The sequence below is a fragment of the Parasteatoda tepidariorum genome, chromosome X1 (genome assembly GCF_043381705.1).
Source record: "Parasteatoda tepidariorum isolate YZ-2023 chromosome X1, CAS_Ptep_4.0, whole genome shotgun sequence".
NCBI classification, from domain to species: Eukaryota; Metazoa; Arthropoda; class Arachnida; order Araneae; family Theridiidae; genus Parasteatoda; species Parasteatoda tepidariorum.
The window spans coordinates 60694424-60720489 of NC_092214.1; the positions used below are offsets into that span (position 1 = coordinate 60694424).

The window sequence follows — 26066 nt, forward strand, 5'->3', positions numbered from 1 at the left end:
GAAGACAAGATCACTTCTGGATCAAGCATTAGGAAAAAATAGCCTTCGTGAAGGATTTAATGATTGAACGAACCCGGGTTTGCGTTGCATGGAGAAGAAATCATCGGAAACCGCCCATGGTTAGTCCGACGGTAACGGGATTCTAACCAATGATCCGTCTACCACTGATGATATTTTAAGTCAGGACTGTGGTCGGTGCGATCCGGGTGAAGAATTCGCATCAGCCTCCCACAGCTGGGATTCGAACCTGGGTCAGCTCATTGGAAAGTAAACGCACTATCACCTGAGCAACTGCGGCTCTAGGCCAGTGCATTTTATTTTGTAACCATAGTTGAACAGTCGACGCAATTTAGAGTTTACGACTACCAATGTTTGACCCCAATCCAGAAGACAAGGTAACTCCTAGACCAAGTATTGGGAGAAATTTGCCTTCGTGTAGGACTTTTTGATGGAAATAACCCGCATTTGCTTTGAGGAAAACCACGAAAACCACTCATGCTTAGCCTCACAGCAAAAGGAATCTAACCCATGATCCGTCTACCAAATATTCCAAAATATTTTAATTTTTTATACATTATTATTTCAGTGCATTTGATCAAATGAGTTCAATTTTATATGGCCAATGAAGCTACGACATTATATGAAAAAAATTAACAAGATTGCATGGTCCGTTTTTATAATTTATGTAGTTTTGAATCATGGCGTCAAATGAGTATCACCAAAAATCTATGTTTAGTTATTGGTTTTCTTTTTATCTAAAATAATTTTTTTACCAATAATTTTATTAGTTCTGCATCGCCAAGAAGCAAAAGGAAGCTGCAAAAAAGCTTTCTGCAAAAAGAGGCTAAGGATAAATATTAAAATTAAGTAAAGCACTACATATTAGAAACCTATTTCCTATTTTCTTATCTTGTGAAATATTCACAACGACAATTTTATATAAAAGACTGCATTTTTTTAATTAAGCGGCGGAACAGCATTCTTATTTTCATTTACCGCTTTCATTGCTTGTGTATCTACATAATAAACAGGTGCGAAATCATTTTACGTTGAGCAAACAAAGTTCCACATATTTTCTCAAATTCTGAAAAATTTCGTAATTTTCTTCCGCTATTTAGAATGTAACAAGGCAGCAATCAAAAATCATTTTTCGTTAACCAGTAATTTCAAGTGAATAGATAACAGAAATATTTATAAACATGTAATAGCTAGGTTTAAAAATTTTTACAGTTTTAGTACTTTTCATGTTTTCAAGAAATTCAGTTTTCTTTTGAAAAATATAACTTTTTAGATATATTCTAAAATATGTAAACTATAGCATTTAAGAGCGAATATCTTTTTACTTTTTTTAATCCATTGATATCTGATTGGCGTTTTTCGGATACCTTTCTTAAAAAATATTATTTATTTTCTTCAGATACATATATATATATAATTTTAAAAAATTCAAGATTATAATTTTTTGCAAAACTAGACCCAAAATCTCCGTCAGAAAAAATTATGAAAATTTCCGCCATTATCCTTATTAAGCAAAATAAAACTTATTTTGACACTCGTCTATCAAACTGGCCTTGTAATTTAATTGTGAAAAGACGAGTAAAGTTCAAATCTTTTTCAAGTCGTAATTTTTGCCCAAAATATTGTAAAATTGACATAATTTTGAGAAATCTAAATTATAACAAGCCATCAAAAATCAAATTTACCTAATTTTTTGAGATGTAAGAAGTCATGGGGGGAGGTGTGGGAAAATTTAATTTATGAAACTGTATTTTCATGTTGGATAATAAAGTTTAAAGCTATTAACTATAAAGGTTACGGTAGCTGATTTTAAAAATTCTGACCCAAGAATTAGGTATTATGAAAATAAAAAAGAATTATGAAGTATGATCAATTAGTAATCAATCAATCAATTTACTATTATTATTATATATATTCCTTTAACGAGAGTAAAAACAATAAAATTTCAACACCTCTCAAAAAAACAAAGAGCAGAGCCCAAAAACATAGTGTTTGTTTAGCATTAAACTTTTAATGTTGTTTCATTTACTAATAATGTTTGAGGTAAATTGCACCGAGAAAAAATATAGTAAAAACTGCTAGGATATGGTAAAATTTACCGTGTTACCATGATTTAGGAACACGAAAGTTCGGTGATTTTTAAAAAAGCTATTTGGTAATTATTTTGGTAGAATTAACAATAAAATATGACTTTCAGTTTTGTTTTTTCGACTTTATGTGTGATAATAAGAACTATAATTTTGAAAAACAGAACAATAATTACCAGTAAACCTTTACCATATAAACTGAAAAATTACCAAATGAATGAGTTAAATACCGAATATTTTGGTTTTATTATCAGAATTATGTTGCTTTTTTCTTTTACCAGACTTATCACTGCCGTACAGTACAGTAATTTTGTCTGCTTTCTCTTCCGTGTGGAAACTGTAATAAATTCATGAAAAGCGAAATAAAAAGCGGCAAACTATTGCAAAGAAAAGAGTTTTAAGAGTAAAGTCATTCACTATCTTCTTTCAAGATTACAGAAATTTAAATGAGCAAATGAAATACACTAAATATGCGTGATATTGAAATGCTTCTCACGATTATTAAGCAATATTTCGGAAAATGTTTGATAATTCTCGATTCTATACACTTGGTGGAATTTTTTTTTATTTGTAATTCATCTGATACTGTACAATTACATTAATATTACTATTATTCAGATTATTCATTTTACGAATGATACACCTAAATTTAAAGTAAGTTTATATCGTAATTTAATCCGGAGTTTTTTATAGTTTATGGGCTTTAAAGAATTTATAATTAAATATAAAAGTGTAACATATAGTATGAATAAAATTTACCGCTATTAGTTCAAAAAAATGAAAAAAAGCGCTTGTTTGTTACAAAATACGTATTAGAACGATATTTTCATACGTACTTAAATAATATTTATAGTAAAATTATATTATTAAAATGATTTACATATTATTAATATAATCTAAATATTATTAAAATTAGACTAATAATAATTAAAAAAAAAAAACTTCGTAGTCATCTGATCTTATCAATTTATAAATTCTTACTAACATTTATACTGTAGTTTTTCTTATAAATACTGAGATGAATGCAGTGTAAGTAGAGTAGATATATTTTAGAAATTTATAGATTTGCCATAGTGATCAGCCAAAGTCAAATAATAAACATTTCCAACCGTCATAACAAAATGAAAGATAAATATATATATATTTTGCAGCTAAAGCAATAAAACTAGAACTTCTTTGAGTCATGGTTACCCATCATTATTGAATAAAAACTATACAAACAGTTATCAATTTATCTATTTCTCCTTGTACATTAATACTTGGCATAAATGGTCAGATACGCTTCTAGATGTGCGTAAACTTAAGCCAATTCTCTGAATTGGGCACTGGTGATCAAAATTAAGAAAAATATCATATTTTGTTGAATATCCTGAAAATAACTGAGCGAAATGTAAAACTACTGCTTTGAAACAAAGATGTAAATCTTGTGCGTCGAATACGAAAGCGTATACGTGCCTATGTGCGGAACTAGTAGAGAAATAGATTTTTGCAAATAGCGCACATGAAAAAATCTGCATTTCGTTCGCTCTCACACCTTGCCAAATTTCTCGGGGTTTTTTTTTCTGGCCATCTTAGCTGATTCTTTTAATTTAGTTTCGAACAACAAGAAGGAGTAACCACCAATATTTAGATGATAGAATGGTGTGTCGAATTGTAGGAAGACTTGAAGCAGGCCAGTCTCAAATCCAGATTTATGGAGAATTGCATTTAACACCCAGCGTTGTGTGCTTTTTATGGAAACAGTTGAGGGAAAGCTTGGTCAAGGTCGGCCAAAAGCCACAACAACTAATGAAGATCGGTATTTGTCAATTATAACGAGGCATAACAGCGATGCTACAGCTTCTCAGCTCTCTATGACGCAGCAGGAAGCCGAGTTTCAAGGGCTAATGTTTTCAGAAGGATTTATGAGAGAGGGCTGTTTGCAAGAAGATCTGCTGTCTCCCTCCCAGTGACTTCTGCCAACAGAAGAGTCCGTTAAGGATGGTATGATGCATATTTAATTAAAATTGGTGTCTGGATCAGTGGTAGAATGTTCTTTTCGCTGATGAGTCCCGCTTCAGCCTGACCACTGACTCTCGAGGTACTTTCATAGAAAGGAAACAAGGCTAGGCTGATATTCAGACCTCAACCCTGTAGAGCATGTCTGGTACGCTATAGGGAGGTCAATTGCAGCACGTAACTTCTCCGAGAACCATCCAACGTCCGAAAATAGCATTACTGAACGAGTGGGAAAAAACTGCCTCAGTTATTCATTGACTATCTTATTTCACGTATGAAATCACAGTGTGAGATATGTATATCTGTACGAAAGAGGCCATACAACCTAATAAATCATTTTTTTTAATTTTGTTCTATAACCACTCTTAGATACTATCCGACTCTAAAGAGTGTTATGCACAATCATGCGTATGCATTATGACTGTTGAATGGTTATTATTTTTGAATAATATCAACCTATGTTCAAACCAAATTTTATTAAAATCTGCTCTGTGGTTCTGGAGATAATTGACCAAATATAATAATTCTCTTAATTTTAAACAACAGTGAAAATATATAGTTTTGACTTTTGTAAAAAGCAAGTCAACAGTAATCTTTCATCTTTTTCTTTGGTAGATTCTTAGTTGATTAGCGTTCTTATTTGGAAGCGAATAGAAAACTGTATTGTTGTAATGCATTAAATGTCAGGAATTACCTATTAAAATAGTTATTTCTCTTCCATTAAGAATATTTCGAATTCGTCTGCCACATATAGTAATGAATGTATGTATCTTTTTAGTAGAACAGTAGGATTATATTACCAATGATTTACTATCTTATGTGGACTAAAACTCTCTATGGATTATGAATGAAACACTTTTCTTATACTTCTGTCAAGCATCAACCTTGGAGACAGTAAAGATAACACACAACGAGGCATCATTGCTGAACAATGGTAGTCAGAGATTCTAGGATGTTCTATGATTATTTAATGTAACTATAAATAAAATTGCATAAAGTTTTACTGCTTTATTTTTCTTGAGCAAAACTGAGAATTCCTTTCAGAGTTGAGACGCATAAATCACTAGCTGCGAAGCTTGACGTAATATCGCGCAAATATTATTTTTCATCCTAAGGTGTAAATTGTATGCACTAAAAAAGTAAATGGCTCTCTTCCTAATCAGATACAATATATATGCGTGTCAGACCACGCCGGCGATTCAGTTGTTAGAAAAAACTGTCAAGCATGTCATATTCTTTTGAAAAAAAGTTAAATTACTATGTTTTGGAAAGTTTCGGAATATTTTAGAGTATATATTTCAACTGCATTCAATATGAAAACCGTCAAAGCAAAGACAACTGAAATAAACTGCATATTTTCTTTTAAATAAGACAATATAACCAGCATAACACAATGAATATTAAACCAAACTCGTTCATTTACAATATAAAATTCGACAAAACTGACTAGAAATCTCATTTTAACTAGTCCTAATAATAATTTCAAGACTTTCGTATTTTTGGTATTTTGGGAAAGAATACGGATCCTTATTTGTTTTACGATAGCAATATGACTATGGTTCTCTCGTTAATTTAGAAGAAAAGACTAATACTAGAAGGAGAAAAAAAATTATGGTCTAAACTACCAGAATATGGTAAAATTTACCGTTCTTCAGGCTCTATGGGAAAGGCGAAAAGCTCGGTAATTTTTACCGAAGAGCTTTGGTAATGATTTTGGTAAAGTGAACAATAAAATACGGTATTGTATTACCTGATAAAATTTGGTAATTTTATCATGATACCTCAGACCGGGACATAAAAACCATTTATTCAGTTAAATTTACTTTTTAGTTTTGTATTTTTTACTAAATGTGTGGAAATAAGATTTCTATAATTTTAAAAACCAGAATTTCTGGTTAACCGTTACAATTTGAACGGAAAAATTATCAAATGAATTATTTTAATACCATATATTTTGTATTTATTTACCAGAATTATGGCTTATTTTACCAGAAATGCCATCACCATACAATATGATAATTGTACCAGAATTTTTCTTCTCTGTGTAGATTTATTTTTTAAATGACGGTTCCTTCCTCAAAAAAATATATCACGTTACTAAAAATATAATTTTTAGTAAGTTTAAATGCTTGTATATGTTTTGCGTTTGAAATTATATTATAGCAGATTATGTAAAACGACGTTTTTCAACTAAATGCAAGAAACGAAAGGAAATTCTTTTTGATAAGATTCGCTTAAAGATTTGGCTTTAGACATAACTGAAATCAGGTTAGAAAATATAGGGTCCAGTTAGTTTTCATAAAAGTTTTTATTTTATTTTAAGCTGAAATTTAAAGCAACATTCAACAGAAAAACATTCTTCATAGAAATATCATTCCATTTCATTACATACTTCAGATCTTGTATTTCTTGTCTTTATGTTAATAAGCTCAAACCGAATCATTACGACCAAAAATATAGGCCAGCAATTGAAAATAAATTTATAAGAACAAAACTTTGGACTTCGTTTTTCAACCATTAAAAGCTAATATCGTCAAAATCAGTGGTTACCAAACCATCGATCTCGAGCTACTGGTAGCTCCCGGAGAAATTTTTGGTTGATCGCGTTAAAGATCCGGTTGGTTAACTTTGATTCCACTTTTTTCGTCCATTGACCTGATTAACCAAATGTATGATTTTTAACAGAAAAAAAAGTCGTTAATTCTTCTGGTTGGTAACTCAAAGTAAGATTTAAAAACGGTTCGGTAGTTCAGAAGCTTCGTAAGTTTGGCAAACACTGGTCTTTATGGTTAGTAAATGCATATGCTAACAATGATACACAAAAAAAATGATAATGACGCTTTTGATTTAAAAAATCATAATTCTAGTTAGTAAAACCAAAATATACAGCATTTAATCTATTAACTTGGTAATTTTTCTATTCATATGATAATGGTTTACCAGAAATTCTGGTTATCAAAATTATAGTTATTATTACCACACATTTAGTAGAAAATACAAAACTGAAAAGCAAGTTTAACCGAAAACTATTTTTCCTTATCGTATTAAATGGTACATTTACCTAGTATTAAAAAGTGTTGCTGTTGTTGTAATAATTTCAAGTGTAATTTAAATCTTTCTATATTCAATAAAAATTGTTGGTAAAAACATATATAGATTTTTAAAGTATCAAGCACAGAATAATGGGTACATAGAGTTGAAAGTTAAATTAGAAAAAAAAAGTAATTTCAGAAAAAACTAAGCATTTCATGCAAATAAACCTCTTCTCATCATTTAAAGCTAACTAATTTGTATGATTTAAAATTAAATACCAACTTAAACAAAAAAACATAAATATTTTTTTAAAATAGTATTAAATTGGTAAATTTGTTTTTACACATAATTATATCAGTAAGGATCATTTTTATTGACCCTAAATTTTATTCATCGATCTGGTTTTCATGAAGCAAACACAAGAGGCATTTCCGCACCAACAACGTTTGTAAAGAATCAGGTACCTCCGATAACATTTTGAAACCAATGGAGTTAACCCCTAAGAGCGACCAACCTCCATTAACGACTATTGTACTGAGGAATAGAGAATGGTCGTTCCTGAGGGGTTTAAATGCATATTGAAGTAAAATTAGCTAGAAAACTAGTTAAGATATTAATCTACATAGTAAAACTAAATATTATGTTTGGCTGTATTTATTTATATAACCGGAAAAAAAACTCATACAAAGTGGTTATCGTACAAATTATTTATTAAGTTTTCTGAACAAATATCTCGTTGCTCCTCTTGTAGTTTTTTTATTAGTTTACACACGATGGATCTGTAAATATTGAGTTGTTTATTATTCACAGCTGTTTTCTCGTACTGATTCTTAACATATATTCAAGGTTGATTGTGAGAATTGCTCACTTTAACACAATAAGACCTTTTGAGAAGAAACCGCTACTTCTATTATTTTCTTTTTCTCAAGACGCATTTCATTGACGCATATTCTAATATTGATTTGTCGCGGAATTCATCATTTTGAATCGTACTTTATTAGACAATACACAGTTAGAAATTTCACCCAAAAAAAAAACAATTTATTTAATTGATATTTTACCATATACAAACAAAACAATCGAATAACCAAAAATAAAATGATACTGAAACTGTTAACTGCGTGAAAAACCGTTTATTAACTGCTTTCATCAAATACGGTAAAACAACAAGAATTTTATCGCACAACCTAGGCCCACCTAATAAAGCCACTTAATTGCTTACAGCTGGCTACATATTATAACCGAGAGGATTAATCTATCAATCTCATGACTGGCAGAACGAAGGTTCAAGTCCCAGCGTTGACACCACAATATTTCCTCCACTCCCTTCAACTCACGAAGAATTTCCAGTGTCCTGCACTCCCCAATTTGTTCCCTGGACTATTAGAATACGATACTCTAATTCATGCATTGATGGCAGCACCAAAAAGCTGCTTAAAATAAGAAAGTCTAGTATTTCTCATCTCTTGCGATAGGTTAAACAACCAGATTGACTAATTAAAACACATTCCACAGTTCATTTGATAAAACACAACTCAACCACATCCTAACTCCAATGCCTATTACCTGAAAGCCTAGCTCCAATGCCCAGTAAAACTTCTTTTTACAGCTTCGAAATTATGCTAGTTGAAAATGGTTAAGAAACCGTATAGTTTTGTATTCATAGTTTTATAGCTATACTAGTTGTAAGCGGTATCAAGGCCATAAAGGTAAAAAATGTTCTTTACCGTAAACTATATGGTTAATTAGACTGTTGTCGGTTATTTTAACATAATTTTAGAATCAAAATTCTTACAGTGTGCCTTATAATAGAAATTAATGATAAGACACTGAATCTGAACTGGTTAATATCAAATTGCAACACGCGTGTTGATGACGCACAGGTATATACCACGCGTAAAGTTAGTTAAATTAGTATAAATATTAATCTACATAATGAACCTAAGTAATACGTTTTGTTGTATTTAATTATAAAACCGGTAAAGGAAAAATTCATGCAAAGTGGTTATCGTACAAATTATTCATTAAGGTTTCTGAATAAATATCCAGTTGCCCTTTTATTATTTTTTTATTAATTTATACACGATCGATCTGTAATTGTAAGGAATTGTTTATTTTTCACAGCTGTTTTCTCGTACTGTTTCTTAACATATATTCAAGGTTGAATACGAGAATTTCTTATTTTAACACAATAAGACCTTTTGCTCTATTTCTATTATTTTATTTTTGTCAAGCATTTCATTGAGGCATACTTTGGTATCGATTTGTCTCAGAATTCAACATTTTGATCCACATTTTTAGCAATGCTTCATGGATGTAAAACTGTAGAATAAGGTTCTAAATCAAAGCTGGTTGATACCAAATTGCAATATGCGTGTTATGTTAATGTACAGGCTATAAGATGGCAGATGATAATTAAACAATTTAGTTCACAGAAGTCACATTCTCTAAAATTTTTGCACATGGCTAGAATTTGAGTTTGAAACTGCAGTTAAATTTTCAGCCTAAATTTTAAATTTGTTTCATTTGTGAGATTTCAGTCAACATTTTTGGAAAATCATTTTAATTTGATTTTCGATTAAAAAACTAGCCAATTATCTTATAGTGTAAGGTTACGACTAATTAAAATAAATTAAAAACTAAAAATAAATTTTTATTCGAAAAAGGAAAGCTTATAGGACTGGACTTATAATGATAAATAGAAATAAAATAGAGAATCTGTAATATTACTATTCCATGCGGACAATTTCTTTTATGTCAGGCCCTGTATACTATTAAAAATTGGATTTCTGCAATAATATTTCTTATTATGAAAATACTGATTTTAAATTATCAAAAACGAATTTCATTAAATTCATCAAATACAATCAACATCCTTCGGGCAAGATATACGTTCTTTATCAGACTCTATATATAAACAACCATACAAGACTAAAATAGTAAACCGCTTAAGTAGTAACAAAACTAATGGATAGTAAACCACTGAGACCAAGAGGTATTTAAACAGTTCAATTCATGGGTAAAATATTTTGATTGTATAAACAATTATATTAAACTATGCTGGCATCATATTTTTTTCTCATTTGGCTTAAATATTTTGCCAATGGAAAAACTAAACCATATTTATTATTCGAAAAAAATTTTTTTTAAAAATTATGAAACAGCTGAGCAATTAATTGGATATCAGCATTAATTAGTGCATATCAGCATATGCTAAACATATGTTAATATAGTGCATTTTAACATACATTAACGTAGTGAAATCAGCATGCGTTAAACACACTTTTCGAAAATTCAATTCAACTTTAAATCTTAAAGCAATATTGTGAACCTTTAGCCATAATATTGTGATACTTTAGTAAAACCTCCATATGGAGTTAAATTGAAACTTGCTATACCATAAGTGAACCAGAGAGAAGTGGAACCAAACACTGAGAAAAGAAGTATGATCAAAACTACCAGAATATGGTAAAATATGCCATGTTTCTGGCTCAATGGAAACGCCAAAAAGGTCGGTAATTTTTACCAAAGCACTTTGGTAATGATTTTTGTAAAATGAACAATGAAATACGGTTTTATAATACGTGATAAATTTGGAAAATTTTATCATGATACCTTAGAACATGGCATAAAAACCATTTATTCGGTCGGTGAAATTTCCACCATTTAAGGGGTTAATAAATGTGTAGTAGTAATAAATGTGTAGTATTAAGAACTATAATTTTGAACATCAAAATTTCCAGTAAACCGTTACCATATGAACGGAAAAATTATCAAATGAATGATTTAAATACCGTATATTTTAGTTTTATTACCAGAATTTTGAATGTTTTTACCTGAAAGATCATTACCGTACAGTACGATAATTTTCCAAAATTTTTGCTTCTTTGTTTAAAAATAGCATTTTGTTCTTGGAAAAATTTTTGATTGAAATTCAAAAAAACGTGGAAGAAAAATTAGATATTTTCAAAAATATACGGAAAGGTTTCTTCATTAAGCTAAAAAATATTTATACTAAAACTAGAAATTACTTATTGAATTCCTAGCACATTCTTAACTAGCCTCTTAACATACTATAAATGCTTCTTTTCAAACTATCATACGTATTTAGTGAAGATATTTATAAAAAATAAGTGGTGAAAGATTAAAAAGAAAAATATCTCAAATTCTTTAATACAGATATCGGCTCAAAAAAAGTAAGAAAAAAACTCTTTCGATTAAGTACTTGAAGTGCCTCGCGCTATTAGTCATTAGATTTGCATCTCTGACGTAATAATCAATTGGGTGTAAAATATTCAGTTTCGCTTATCAGTTTTTTTCTTTGATTGATTTTTTTCAACAAAAACTGAAACTATCATGAATCATTAAAGATAACGAAAAATAAGGTGATATCTTAAAATAACAACTTTTCCGGTGTTGGATATTTAAAAGGAATCGACCAATAATATTTATAGTTTACTGAGCTTATTGTTATTTGTTTGTTATTTCTCTTAATATTTGACATAGTATCTATAACAAAAACCTAAATCTATACGTGTGACTGAAAACCAAGTACTAACGTATTTTATTACGGTTTAAGAACTATTAAAAAAAGTCCACAATTCAGCAGAAGCTGCCTCCGTCTTTTTTAAGAGGTTTATTCATCTTGGAAAGTAATAGCTTTTTTTTTATTAATACTTTAAAAACACTCTTAAAAATACACATATCGTATAAAACGCATAATTAAACTGAGTTGAAAAATCTAAAGTTTGAGTTTATTTTATGATATTCAATATTTTTTTATTTAATAAGAAATCAAAATTTAATAAATTACATTCACTATATCAAATATATCGATGTATCAAATATATCAATCCATCAAATGCATCAATGCATCAAATAATTTAATATATCATTTAAATATTAAATATTTCGTTTTGCAATTTCAGCACCAAAACTTGAACATAGTGTGAAATTCACCTTTTTCTAACTAAAATTCTTTATCAAAAACATTTGAAGAATATTTTTGTATTTGATACTATTTAAAATTAAATTAAATTATTTTTCTATTAGTCACTAGATTTGCATCTTTAACGTAATAATTAATCGGTTGTAAAGAATTCAGGTTCTGGAATCATTTTTTTTCATTGATTTATTTTTTTCCACAAAAGCTTAAACTATCATGAAATCTTCACTCAGTTTTATCAAACCTAACGAAAGCACGTTTTTTTTTCAAAATGAATCATTAAAAATAACGGAAAATAAGGTGATATCCTAAAATAACAACTTCTTCAGTGTTTGACATATAAAAGAAAAAGACCAATTATATTTATAGTTTACTAATATTATTATCTTTAATTTATTAGTTCTTTTCATTTTTGACGTAAGCATTATAAAAATAAACCAAAAATTACACGTGATCGAAACTCAAATACTTATCTTTATTTTATTACGGTTTAAGTACTATTAAAAAAAGTTCACAGCTCAGCAGGAGCAGTCACTGTCTTTTTTGAAAATTTATTAAGAACAGAAAATAATAGTTTCTTTTACTAATCTTTAAAAACATTCTTAAATTTTTATTATACAAATTCTTCATACTTTTTCAATATTTTGTATTAATTTTGGCAAAAATAAATGAAGAAAATATATTTAGTACATCAATAATTTATATTTATGAAATTAGTATGAAACACCGGCGTCTTTTTCTGCGTTAAAGTTAATCCAAACACGGCTCACTTCCAAACAATAATTTTTCAAATTTGCACTTATTTGCAGTTATTTAGATCTAAGCGAAACAGTTATTTATCGTTGAATTTTTTTTAATTTGCATGATCAATTATTCATAAACTTTTGAATTATGAATGGAAAAAAAAATTCAAACTGCTTTTTTTTTATTTTATAATTTAGTACAAATATAATTCTGATAATTGAACTGCTTTTTTAGTAGCTATTTTTTTATAATTAAAAAATACTGAATATATTTTTGCTAATATTTTATTTATAGTTTTACTAAATATAATAAATACACAAACAGCATAAAAAGTATATTTAAACAGAATTGAAAAATCTAATGTTGTTCATTCTATGATATTTACTTTTTTTCTATCTAATTAGGAATCAAAACTTATTAAATTGCATTCAATATATAAAAATATTCAATATATAAAATAATTTAATATATAAAAAAATTCAGTATGTTAAATAATTCAATAAATCATTCAAATATTAAATATTTCGTTTTGTAATTTTATCACCAAATATTTATTATTAGGTCGAATTATTTTCCTTCTATATAAGAATCTTTTTTAAAAAATATTAAGAGCATTTTTAGATTTGATACTAATTAAATTCTTTTTTCCAAAAATTATTATTTGCTTGAGTAAACATTATTTTTTGAAAAAACTTGCTTTACTTATCGATGTATGAAAAATTTCAAGCAATGAAATTTTGAAGATTGAGCACAAAATAAAATTTCCGCGAATCAGATAATTCGTTTTTACTCGAATTGATTCTAACGGTACACAAAACTGATTGAAAAATTCCACTCTAGAATAAAATGGACCTGATTGTTTCCTGTCAAAACTCAGAATTTTTTTGTTCATATTATAATTTTCAAAAAAAAATCGTTCTGAGTATATATACTTTCTATATTTCTATTGTCAAATGATTATATTATATGTTACACTTTTAATTCAATTGCTTACGTTTAAACCCTAATAGTGGTACTATCAATCACAATATTGTGGAAATTCACTACAACCTTGAACCATGCTTTTGTTCTAGGCAATCCATGTTTTTGTTCTAGGCAAGCCATGTTTTTGTTCTAGGCAAGCCATGTTTTTGTTCTAGGCAAGCCATGTTTTTATCATTTAATCAAAAACTCTTTGTTGCAAATCATTAATTTTTGTTTATTTCTCTTAGAGTTTCAAAATCGTCGTCAAAATCGCAATCGTCAAAAAATTCAATTGAAGAGTTTCAAAAAATAATTTGAAATAGATAAAAATGATAGTGTTAACTAATCATCATGAAACTGTAGAAAAAGGAAAGAGCTTATTGCTGAGATGCATTATTACGAATACGATAAAACTGACTTTTTCATTAAATAGAAATAAAATATTATTAGTATCAACGAGATTATAATAATTTTAAACGTATTATGTTTCAGATCTGATAAACAACTTTTAAGACATACAAATTCAAATTCAAACATTTTCTTGTTATTACTAGTCACATTAAAACTCTATAATATGAGGGAAACTCAAACAAATCAAATTTATTAAAATATTACATGAAAATATTTTAATGTAAATCATAACAAAAAGTTCTAACAACCTTGTATTTGTAGACGGAGCAATTTAGAACTGTTTGTTAAAGTCGTTGACCGGCATTTAAAAGATTTTCTTCGTCTTCTCTTAAATAATCGAAAAAGGAAGGTCTTCAAAACACAAAAGAATCTTTAAACAAAGGAGAAATTTTAAACATAAAAGCTTATTAAAAAGAATAACCTTTTTCCAGTTTCTACATATGGAGCCATACACGTAAACAGATTCTAGCAAAGAAAGTAAACAATTACACTGGGGAACAAATTTTTTGTTGTATTTATGCAAATATTTGGTTTTGCTTAATTTAGACGTGGGGATTTCAATTATGAAATTAGTTTTGCTCTTAAAGCTACAAATTTTTGTTAAATGAAATTTTTAGTTTATTTTTTGTCGAAATGTTCGAGTTTAAGAACGTTATATTAGAACAAGGAATCACGCAAATGTTACAACAAACTTCAAGGGGAGTACATCATCAGAATTAAAATTGCATAGGAGCCCATGCCCGGAAATGTCATACGCTGATAGGGGCGCTTTCCTATTATAAACTGTTTCGTATTGTGCTTCTGTACGGGTCATAACAGGGAATTGCCCCTAGCCGCGTAAGACAGCATTCCCGGACATAGGTTAAAATGCAATTTAAATCTTGATGATGTGTCAAAACTCCCCTGGAAGTATGTCGCAACATTTATGAGACCTCCTGTTATATATAGCATTTTTAAACTTGCACATTTCAACAAAAAATATACTGAAAATGTCATTTTATAAAAAAAGTTTAAAAAAAAGTAAATGAATAAATACTAAAACAAAATAATAAAAAAAATGCTGCGTGAAAGGAGAAACCGATTGCAGATTTGAAATCAGCGATACGAAAGTATCTAATATCTAGCACACAAAAAAAATTTCCCTGTGTTATATATAATATCACATGTTGAGCTGCGATGGCTCAGGGGATAGAGCATTCGCCTTCCGATGCGGCGAACCGGGTTCGAACCCTAATCGATACGAATTCCGCATCCGTCTTGCACCGACCACAATGCTGACAAGAAATATCCTCTGTAGTACACGGATCATGGGTTAGAGTCCCCTTGACGTCAGGCTAACCGTAGGAGGTTCTCGTGGTCTTCCTCTCCATGTAACGCAAATGCGGGTTAGCTCTATCAAAAAGTCCTCCACGAAGGCAAATTTCGCTCAATACTCGATCCAGGAGTTCCCTTGTCTTCTGGATTAGGTTCAAAATTACAAGGATACGGAGTTGAACATTAGTAGCCGTAAACCCATAAAATTGGATCGGATATTCAACGACGGTTATAAAATATAAAATAAAATATCACATGTTGGGATAGTACACATTCTCAGAAAAATTATTTCATTGTTGAGCCATAAAATCGATAATTAGAACCAATACTGTGCTATTTTGTTACAATGAAAATGTATTTCCATTCAAATCAACAATAGTATCGAGTAATCAAGTTCAAGATGGATTAATTTGCACCATTATAGCTAAACTTGACTCCATATAAAGGTTGCATCAAGTTTGATCGATTGTCATGGTTCAACACGCTTCGCGAGTTGTAAGTTCTAGATTTGATACCTTGTTTCTATAATAAGATTTCAATCATTTAATACTCTTTAAAGGGATTAATTTTATTTTAAAGACATTGATAAATGCATTTTCTATCAGCACCGTGTAATTCTGTCAAGTTTTTACTTGATTTATTACCGTAAATGTAAATTTCAGTTAAAGCAATTTAAAGGTAATAAAAAAATTAAAAATTACGTCATTTACCTTCTAAATTGCAAGAAGTAAAAGTCATAAACAAAAACTGAATGAATTAAGATGCATAGGTCATGAATTAAAAATAAATTGCAAATTTACTTAAACATAGTTTTATAAATAAATAATCTTGAGTCTTCCGAAGCTATTACATTAAATGAAAAATGCATCAGTAAAAGTAAAAGAATTGCTTAAAAAAAAAGGCAAATTTTCCTAATAAAAATTTATGCTTAAAAATTTTATGCAAAATAGTCATTGACAGTTATGAAACAAAAAAAAAGTTAAAACTGAATTCAACAAAACACATTACTTTACAATTCACTTTTTTTAAAGACAAAAAATAGCAACTAAAAAAACCTAGCAGCTTAGAGACATATTTTGTTTTTTCTAACTATGAAATTTATAATAAAATTATATAAAATTACGATTGATGCAAATTAAAAAACTCTATATGAAAAGTCTCAAAATATGTTCAAGCTATAAAATAAGTTTTTTTGTCTAAATTACTTGTCAATGTTATATGATTTAGCTCGAATTGCCTTAAGCATCCTTTATAAATTTCTCAGTTTTAAACAAAAAAATTAAAATTTGGTCGAGCAATTATTACTGATTTAAGGATTATTAGTTATTACTAATTAGTTATCACTTTGTAAGAATCGAAACTAATATTTGAGCCGTACTAATAATAAAAAAAAGGTGGAGTTGTACTAATTAATAATTTCAAGATGTTAGGTAGATTTTATCAAATAATTCGAAAATTTTATTCTGTACAAAATGTATGCCGTTTGAAAATTTTGAAAGTGCTAATTTTCAATAAAATAAATATCTCGCAAACTTGAGAAAAATTTGATTAAATAAAACGAAATTCTGCATCAACATGGAGAGACCCAATACGTAATCTCGTCGACATTTTCTTTTGTTTGCTTATTTATAATTTTTAGTATAAAAAAATAAAATGCTTGAATTTAATTTTGTTTATGATGATATTTGTATTAAAAAAATATTTTGTGGGCTGCGGGATACAAAAATTGTCAGAATATATATATTGATTTTTATTACTTAAAAAATGCTGCTTGTTTTCGTTCAAATAGTAAAAAAGTTATGTTTTTATCTCAATTTAAACAATCCAGATTAGGCGATTTTTTTTAAAACACTGTTTTTTCTCTGAGAAAAAAAAAATTAGGATCAAAATTACCGGAATATGGCAAAATTTACTGGGCTTCTGGCTCTATGGGAGCACCAAAAAGCTCGGTAGTTTCTACTGAAGAGCTTAGATTATGATTTTGGCAAAATTAAATATATTGATTTATAAAATGTGATAAAACTTGATAAATGTGGTAAAATTTGGTAATTTTATTATAATTATACCTTAGATCTTTCCTTAAAAAAATTTATTTGGTTAAATTTACTTAGAAATACAGTGGTTTGAAAATGTCAGTGACCAGAATATTGTTAATATAGTTTGATCACAATAAGTAATGAAATGAAAATTATTTGCCTGTAAAAGAGCCTTATATTTTCAACACAGCACAATATTTAATGCATATTTTAAAATATTTGCATTTGTGTTTTTTTTAAATTGCGGGCAGAAAAAAAGAAGAAAAAGTAATTTTAAAAAAAATAGAAATAGGCATAGACTTTAGCACTATACATGTTTCAAAAGGCAATTTAATTTAGCGCCCTCTTTTTTCGAACTTTCTTTTATTTATTTAGTTCACTCTTTACTGAAGAAAATTTCCTACAGTATTTGCCTTCTTAGCCTGCAATTATACTTTTTAACGTGCACAAAACAAAATTGATCACATTTTTAAAACTATAAAATAACAAATATTGATAGCAAAGTAGGTAAGAATTGAATCATACTAGGCAAAAAAAAATATTACATCTAATCTGCCTGTGATATACTTTTGGTCAATACGATTCAATTTGCTTCCAGTATCTTCCTTCTAAGTATTAATGGATAAGTGTATATCCTTTTATTTATATGTAACATGATACTTTTTAAGAAGATGAGTTTTACCTTGCAACTGAGTGGTTCAAGAGCGTTCTTTTTTTTTATCTCATGTTAGCCTTCAGATGATTGACCTTTTACTAAGATTATTCAGGTGTTAGAAGGAACAAATTCCCTCTGTTTTGCAATTCATTTCTACTTAGCACGCATTTTGTTGGATTACCAGCTTTACAAAACTAATAAATACTTCAGAGTTCTTGAAACAGAAAGATGCAAGTAACTTAAAAGATTCTGAGTACGACGTCAACCTAGCGATAAACTAATTGCTTTTGAAACTCCGTTACTACCAAAGGGATTAATGAGGTGATTACTGAAGTGATTAAATACGAAATTTTTTCGTTTATATCAGCATAAAACATTTTGTAACTGCAGGATAATAAATTTTTATCCTAAAAGAGCTAAAAACTAATTAATTAAATGCGTAAAATAAAATTGTGAGTAATAAATAAATTACACGTAAATTTATACTTTAAAATTAATTCGAAAAGTACTGAAATTTGAAAGTTTTTAGAATATACAAGGGGATCTAAAATGATTAAATGTAAAAGTAGAGGATATAAATAAATTAGAAATTTTCTGATGCTTGTATATTTGTATATGTGTTAGTAGCAAATAAAGTTTTTGACTTATTTTTTATGCTTTTTTGCATAAATTATCAAATTTTTTATCAAATATTTTTAATTTAATCTTTTTTAACATTTCTAAGTAGCGATGATTTTCAAGTTCAGCTGTGATTTTTATATTCACCCAATTACAACAGAAAAAAACAGATTCATGTGCAAAAATCAAGAAAAAACTTCAATTTTGACTAACATATACATTGAAAAAAAATTCCTGAAAAATTACGGTAAAGACTACCGGCACTCATGGGTGCCAGATTTTCAATTTTCTTATAACAGAGATTTTTTTTTGTTCCATAAAACTTTTTAGTAAATATGGATTTTGTGGTGAAAAATAATGGCACCATGTACTTTGTACTTTGGCACTTGTACTTTTTACAGTCATTTGTCAGGATTTTTTTTGCAGTATAATTTATCGAAAAATGAGAGTAAAATAAAGTTAAAGGATAAAGTCTATATTTTTAGCATAGAATAAACTATATTCCGATATGAAGTAACTCCACGCTGAAAAAAAGATGGTCAAAACTACCAGAATGTGGTAAAATGTTTCTGACTCTATAAGAACAACCAAAAGCACGGAAGTTTTTACCAAAGCGCTTTGATGATGATTTTTCTAAAATTAAAAGTAAAATATGATTTAATTACCATATTTTATCATTAGGTGTTGTTTCGTAATTTTTTCATGATGCCTCGAGCATGGCATAAAAACTATTTGTTCAGTTAAATGTAATTTTCAGTTGTGTATTTTTTACTAAATGTGTGGTAATAAAAACCATAGTTTTGAAAATCAGAATTTTCAGTAAACCGTTACCATTCAAAAGAAAAATTATCAAATGAATGGTTTAAATACCGTATATTTCGGTTTTATTACCAGAATTGAGGGTATTTTCTACCTGAATTTCATTGCCATTCTAATACGGTAATTCTACCTGATATTTTTTTTCCATGCAATTAAATGTTTTAATGTTGAAAAATCATGGTTGAAGTATCGTCATCTGAGTTAAAATTCAATACAGTTCAGATACTGGAAGCAATTTTGGGTGCAATTTTTGCAATGTGAGAATATATTCTTCCTTACTTTCCGAGTTTTCTTCCCTTTGTTAGTTAATTTATTAGTTAATTATTTTTATATTTAGATAATGCTAAGAAATCGTGAATTACGCAATTTAAAAATTTTGATGTATGGCAGATATAACCGCTATTCTCTTTATAAAATTGGTTAACTCTTACAATCAACTTACTCTTACTTTTCGTTGTATATTCCTGTCATATATTATTCATAACGTTTCCCAAACACAAAAGTCCTTGCTTTCTTAAACCTAGTTGACATGCATTGACCTCCAAAAGTTAAAGTACAACCTGTTTTCTGTGTCTTTTTTGAAAATGAATGAATATAGAAACAAGATATTTGGAGAAAATATGCACATTTTTTTTATTGAAAATGACATAAAAATTTGCATAAACTTAAATATGATTTTCAACAAAAAATGGAAAGAAAAGTACCTTCTCGAAGAAAGCAAAACATCACAGTTTTATAGAGAAAATTGTCGTAAAAACATCACAAAAATAAGTTTGTGTCCACTTTTAGCTCCATTGCATGAATAGCATCGACTATGCATGTTGTCAATTAAGTTGTCGAACACCGAAAAGGAGTACGAAAACCAGACGCGGTATTACTCATACAACAACCATGATAGAGGACTAAAAGCAGCAACTTACCTAATAAGGTATTTTAAATCATTCTCTATCGGATTCAAATCTGGAGATCTGACTGGTGAATCCACCCGATGAATATCTTCCCATGCAGGATAATTCTCAAACTAATAAGATCTATGTTGCCGCACGTTGTCATTAATTTAAATTGATTAACCAACAGATTCTCTGAAATGACAAACATAGAGTTCCAAGGTACATATTTATGCAAATATCATTAATAGAGCATCTCTCAAAGTCGTGGGAGTTCATGCTATCATTTTGGCTATTTCGCTTCCTTAAAGATCGAATTCTTGGATATCCAAGGGTAGATAAAAGATTACTGGCTCTCTCCATTTATATAATCAACCAATGGGTGACCTATCTGGCCGCCGATGTCCGAGAAATCGGCCATTATGGAAGTAAAATCTGCTCTTGGAGCCCTATGTTTGCTATTTTTGGATTTCAGTTGGTTCTGACTTCGTTTCAGAGCGACAGGGAACGGCTACATGGACATCATTATGTCGAGAATTTTCAGGAATGTGAAGATATTTACCTCATCGATTGGCCAATCAGATCTCCAGACCTGAATCCGATTGAGAATTTAAGACTTCCTTATCAGAGAGGTTTCCCTTTCGAGTCATCCTTTAGGGTTGCTGCATGCGTGGAACAAAAGGTACTCAATGTCTAAATTTGAAATTGACACATTCCTTACTAGAACACATTTTTGCAATACTTCTATGTCAATTTTCTGCATAAAAATGTTTTGTACTGTTTTCTTTTTAAAGGAACAATTCTGCCAAGTCAGTATTTTTTTTTTTAAAAATCATATTAGTGTTTAAATTTATGCAAATTTCTGTGTCGCATTCAATAATGAACTGTTTAGTGTAGGTTTTCACCTAATTTCCACACGGAGAATAAATTATGGTGAAAATACCTTACTGTATGGTAATTACATTTCTGGTAAATAAAAAAAAAATATAACTTTGGTAAATAAAACCAAAATATACGCTGTTTAAATCATTCATTTGGTAATTTTTCCGTTCATATGGTAACGATTTACCCGGAATTCTGGTTTTCAAAATTACAGCTCTCATTACCGCGCATTTAGCAGCAAATACAAACTGAAAAGTAAATTTAATCAAATAAATGGTCCTTGTGCCATGCTCTAAGGTATCATGATAAAATTACCAAATTTTATCACATATTATAAAAACATTGTTGATTTTAAGAAAATCATTTCCAAATCGAGCTTCTTGATGTTCCCATAGAGCCAAAAACAAGGTAAATTTTACCGTATTCTGGTAGATTGGATACACTTTTTATCAGTGTTCTTTCGATGTTCAATGTCTGTGTTCAAATGTACTATATTCAAATTTGGCTCAGATAACAAGCTACTCCTTAATTTGTGGACATTAGTTTATTTATGTTGATAATTTTCGGCAAATTAAATGATTTTGAGGTTTCTACTGTAATAACTTAACTCACAAATAAAATATCCAAAATATTTTCTGCATCCTCTTAAATTAAAGCTAAAAAGATGTGTAATGCATTAATACAGATGATCGAAAAAGTTCAGAAAACAGATTCTAATTCTAGTAGTTCTCAAAAATCATTTAATATTATTCTACAACTATATATTGATGAACATTTTATAAATAAAATATCTAACATGGAATTATATTCCTTGGTTATAAAAATGAATTGATACACCATTTATTCCAAACGTCATTAAAATAAAGCGTAGGTATTAAATTACTCTTTAGCATGTAAGCCTCGAATAAAAACATCAATGACAACTTATTGAAAATTCCCACTTTTATTTTCCAAATCGCGTAGCGTAAATGCCATGAGAAATCAGAGTAACACTTTACAAAACTTTTGTTCTTAAAATAGTTGGATTGTGACACTGTGATAAATTAATTGGTTTGTAAATGTTTTGGAGGTATTTAAGGAAAAGTATACCTTTTGAAATTTAGAGTTGCATACATATTCTAGATTCTTTAAATGTTTAGTAAAATTGTCTGTTTCAAAAGATATAATTATTTTAAGGTTTAAAAAAACAAAACAAAAATGACAACTTAAATTCCCACTTTTATTTTCCAAATCGCGTAGCGTAAATGCCATGAGAAATCAGAGTAACACTTTACAAAACTTTTGTTCTTAAAATAGTTGGATTGTGACACTGGGATAAATTAATTGGTTTGTAAATGTTTTGGAGGTATTTAAGGAAAAGTATACCTTTCGAAATTTAGAGTTACATGCATATTCTAGATTCTTTAAATGTTTAGTAAAAATGCCTGTTTCAAAAGATATAATTATTTTAAGGTTTAAAAAAACAATAAAAAATGAAGTAACGAACAAATATTTTCCCCATTTGGTAATTATAGTACTATTTCAGCTTATTTTCTTTACTATCGGTACAAAAAATGCTTTGTATTTAAAAAAATAAATAATGTTTTGCATTAAAAAAAAATTAGAGAAATAATTACAACTGAACCAAAATCCGCGAATTGTTTATTTTTATTTTTTCATCAAAATATAAGCTTTTAATTAATGTACTTCAGTGTTTTTGTAAGCAATAAATAGCTTAACAGCCACAAAACTATAATTACAATTTAAAGTAACAGAATCTAAACGTCAATACCCGATAAATTCGCTAATAACTTACTTATTAAGAAAATTTTAAAAACATAATTATACAGGTGAAAATCAATCAATTCATGTAAATTTGTAAATGTTCAAAGCATTTAAAGTAAAAAGGTTAAATTTTAAAGTAAATGATTAAATTTTAAAATATTAATTATTGTTATTATTTTTTATAACTTATAAAAACTGATAAAAAATAGAGTTAGTGAGCTTACTATATTGTGAGTTTACTTAGTGAGTTTACTATATTGAAGCTGAAGGATTTAGAAAATTTAAGAAAAAAATAACACTATAATATAATAGAAAAAAATTTGTGATGCCAAAAAATCCTAATTAATAAGAAAAAAAAACTTATTATTCTTCAAAAATATAAATTACTTTTGAATAATATGATATGAAATCCTTAGAAATGAAATCCTTAGAAAAGATCTTGTACAATTTTAAGAAATTATAATTTTCATAAGCCATAAAGTTCAAGATTTTCTAAAATAAATTAATACTGATATTAATCAAAAACTGATTATAAAAAGTTTAGATCCTTTGGAAAAGAAAAACTATTTTATCTCAAAATCAATTAGATAATAATTTAAAAAAATAAAAAATATCTTTTTAATATATCTAATAAAATTTACTATACCTGATTAGCTTTGTTCATCAAAAATATTAATTATGTTTAAAAATGTGACACTATGCTGTATTCTCTAAATGAAACTAATGTTAGAAACACGTAAAAGAATCGCAATCCTAGTTTTAAATACAACTAAGTTCATTATTTTCTATAAGAGAACTAAAGAACAACGCTGACTTTTATCAAGAAATAATAAGAAAAGTTAATAGAAAAACGTTAGGTTTTATTTATTTATTTTGGAAAGAAAAAAAATCTTTTGATCTGAAAAGCTCATAAAGAAATCAATAAAATAATATTTTAAATTTAAAAACTAATTATTTTATTAAATTTAATTTTTTTAAAAATAAAAAATTCTATCCGAAATTCGGTGGCTAAAAAATTATCTCTCCGAATATTAGACCGGTCTATTTATCCGAAAAAAATAACAAAATAAAATATTTTTTACATGCAAAATAATATAAAAATAAAATAAATGCAATAAAATTTTTCGTAACTCACCTTTCGGGCCAACTAAACACACTTTGGCTAACATTTTTAATTGTTCTCTTCAGTATAGAATTATGTTTTCAAGTAATATTTCATCCCCTAAAAGATGCGCTTTTATCCATTCCGCTCTGAAACTGGAGAAACAATATATACGTTCACCACCTTGAATTACATTCCCAATTAAATGGAAACCACTGAAAGAAAACACAATCTGACATCACGTCCAGTAGTAATATGACGTAGCAAATAGCCTAGTACTTTTCAACCAATGTCTCAACAAGATGTTGTTATCTCTTTGGCAGTGATATGTTGTTTCGCGATGAAAAACATTCCTCATAAAAACTATCTTCCCTTGGCCGTGAACAACACACAATTGTTTTCGCATATCGGGCGCGATTTATAAGTGTAATTAGGGCTTCTTCTTTTTTCTCAATAAGGTGAAAATCGAATTCTTCTCTGATTTCATGCTTTGTGTAACACCGTTGAATATGTTTTATTGTTTGAATCTTTTACCTAGTCATGGTTATTTGAGTAATGAGATTTTAAATGGTTAGAATTTAAACAATCGCAAAATGTTTTACACTGTAGATTTACCTGTAAACGACTTTTTAAAAAAAAAAACGATTATTTGAACGATCATTTTAATTAAATAAATTTGCATAGAAATGTGGATTTTTTTTCATTATCTTTATAGTTCTGAGACATAAATATTTTTTAATTAATTTGCATCAGTTTAATTCTCCAGATTTTAAATCATCGCATTTTTTTCTTAAAAATATTATTGACATACNAATTTGTAGAGAAATGTGTTGTTTTTTTTCATTATCTTTATAGTTCTGAGACATAAATATTTTTTAATTAATTTGCATCAGTTTAATTCTCCCTTAGTTCCCCAGATTTTAAATGATCGCATTTTTTTTTTTTTTTAAATATTATTGAAATACTTGTAAACGACTTAAAAAGAGAAGATTATCTGGGGTATTTTTTAATTGAATAAATAAATAGAGAAAAGTGCGTTTTTTTCCATAATGTTTATTGTTCTGTGATATAAACATTTTGTAATTAATTTGCATCAGTTTAATTCTCTTTTAGCTCCCCAGATTTGATATGATCGCAATTTTTTTCATAATTTTAGAGATAGATACTCGTAAATGTCTTAAAAAAAGTATATTTGCTGGATTTTTTAATAAAATAAATTGATAGAGAAATGTGTCTTTTTTTTCATAACGCTTACTGTTCTGAGATATAAATAGTTTTTAACTAATTTGCATCAATTTAATGCTCCTTTATTATTATTCAGTTCCTCAAACTTTAAATGATCAAAAAATGATTTTTCTCCATTAGGGAAATTCTTGTAATCGACTTAAACATAGAAGATTATTTGAGGTATTTTTTAATTAAATAAATTAATAGAGAAATGTGGATATTTTTCCTAATATGTACTGTACAGATATATAAATATTTTTAATTAAATATTTAATGTTAATTTGCATCAATTTAATTCCCTCTTATTATTATTAAGTGCGCAAATTTTAAACTATCGCAAAATGTTTTTCTCACTTAGGAAAATACTTGTAAATGGCTTAAAAAATACGACACTTATTTAAGGGATATTTTAACTAAATAAATTAGTAGAAAAATAGGAGTTTTTTCTATGAAACTTATTGCATTGAGATATAAATATATTTAATAGAACATTTAATATTAATTTGCATCAGTTTAATTCTCGCTTTTTTTTTTATTTTAAAAAATGGTAATTTTTTTACCTC

The 26066-nt window shown here is 28.1% G+C and overlaps 1 protein-coding gene across 1 annotated transcript in view; it reads right to left on the reverse strand.

Moving 5' to 3' along the window:
• LOC107442359 (ras-related protein Rab-22A-like) overlaps nt 1–24480 on the reverse strand; it is a 47714-nt gene extending 23234 nt beyond the window's left edge. The window contains exon 1 of the mRNA XM_016055909.3: nt 24310–24480. Within this exon, the coding sequence (XP_015911395.1) occupies nt 24310–24343 (34 nt within the window). The 5' untranslated portion in view covers nt 24344–24480. The remainder of the gene's footprint in view (nt 1–24309) is intronic.
• Between the last annotated feature and the right edge of the window lie 1586 nt (nt 24481–26066).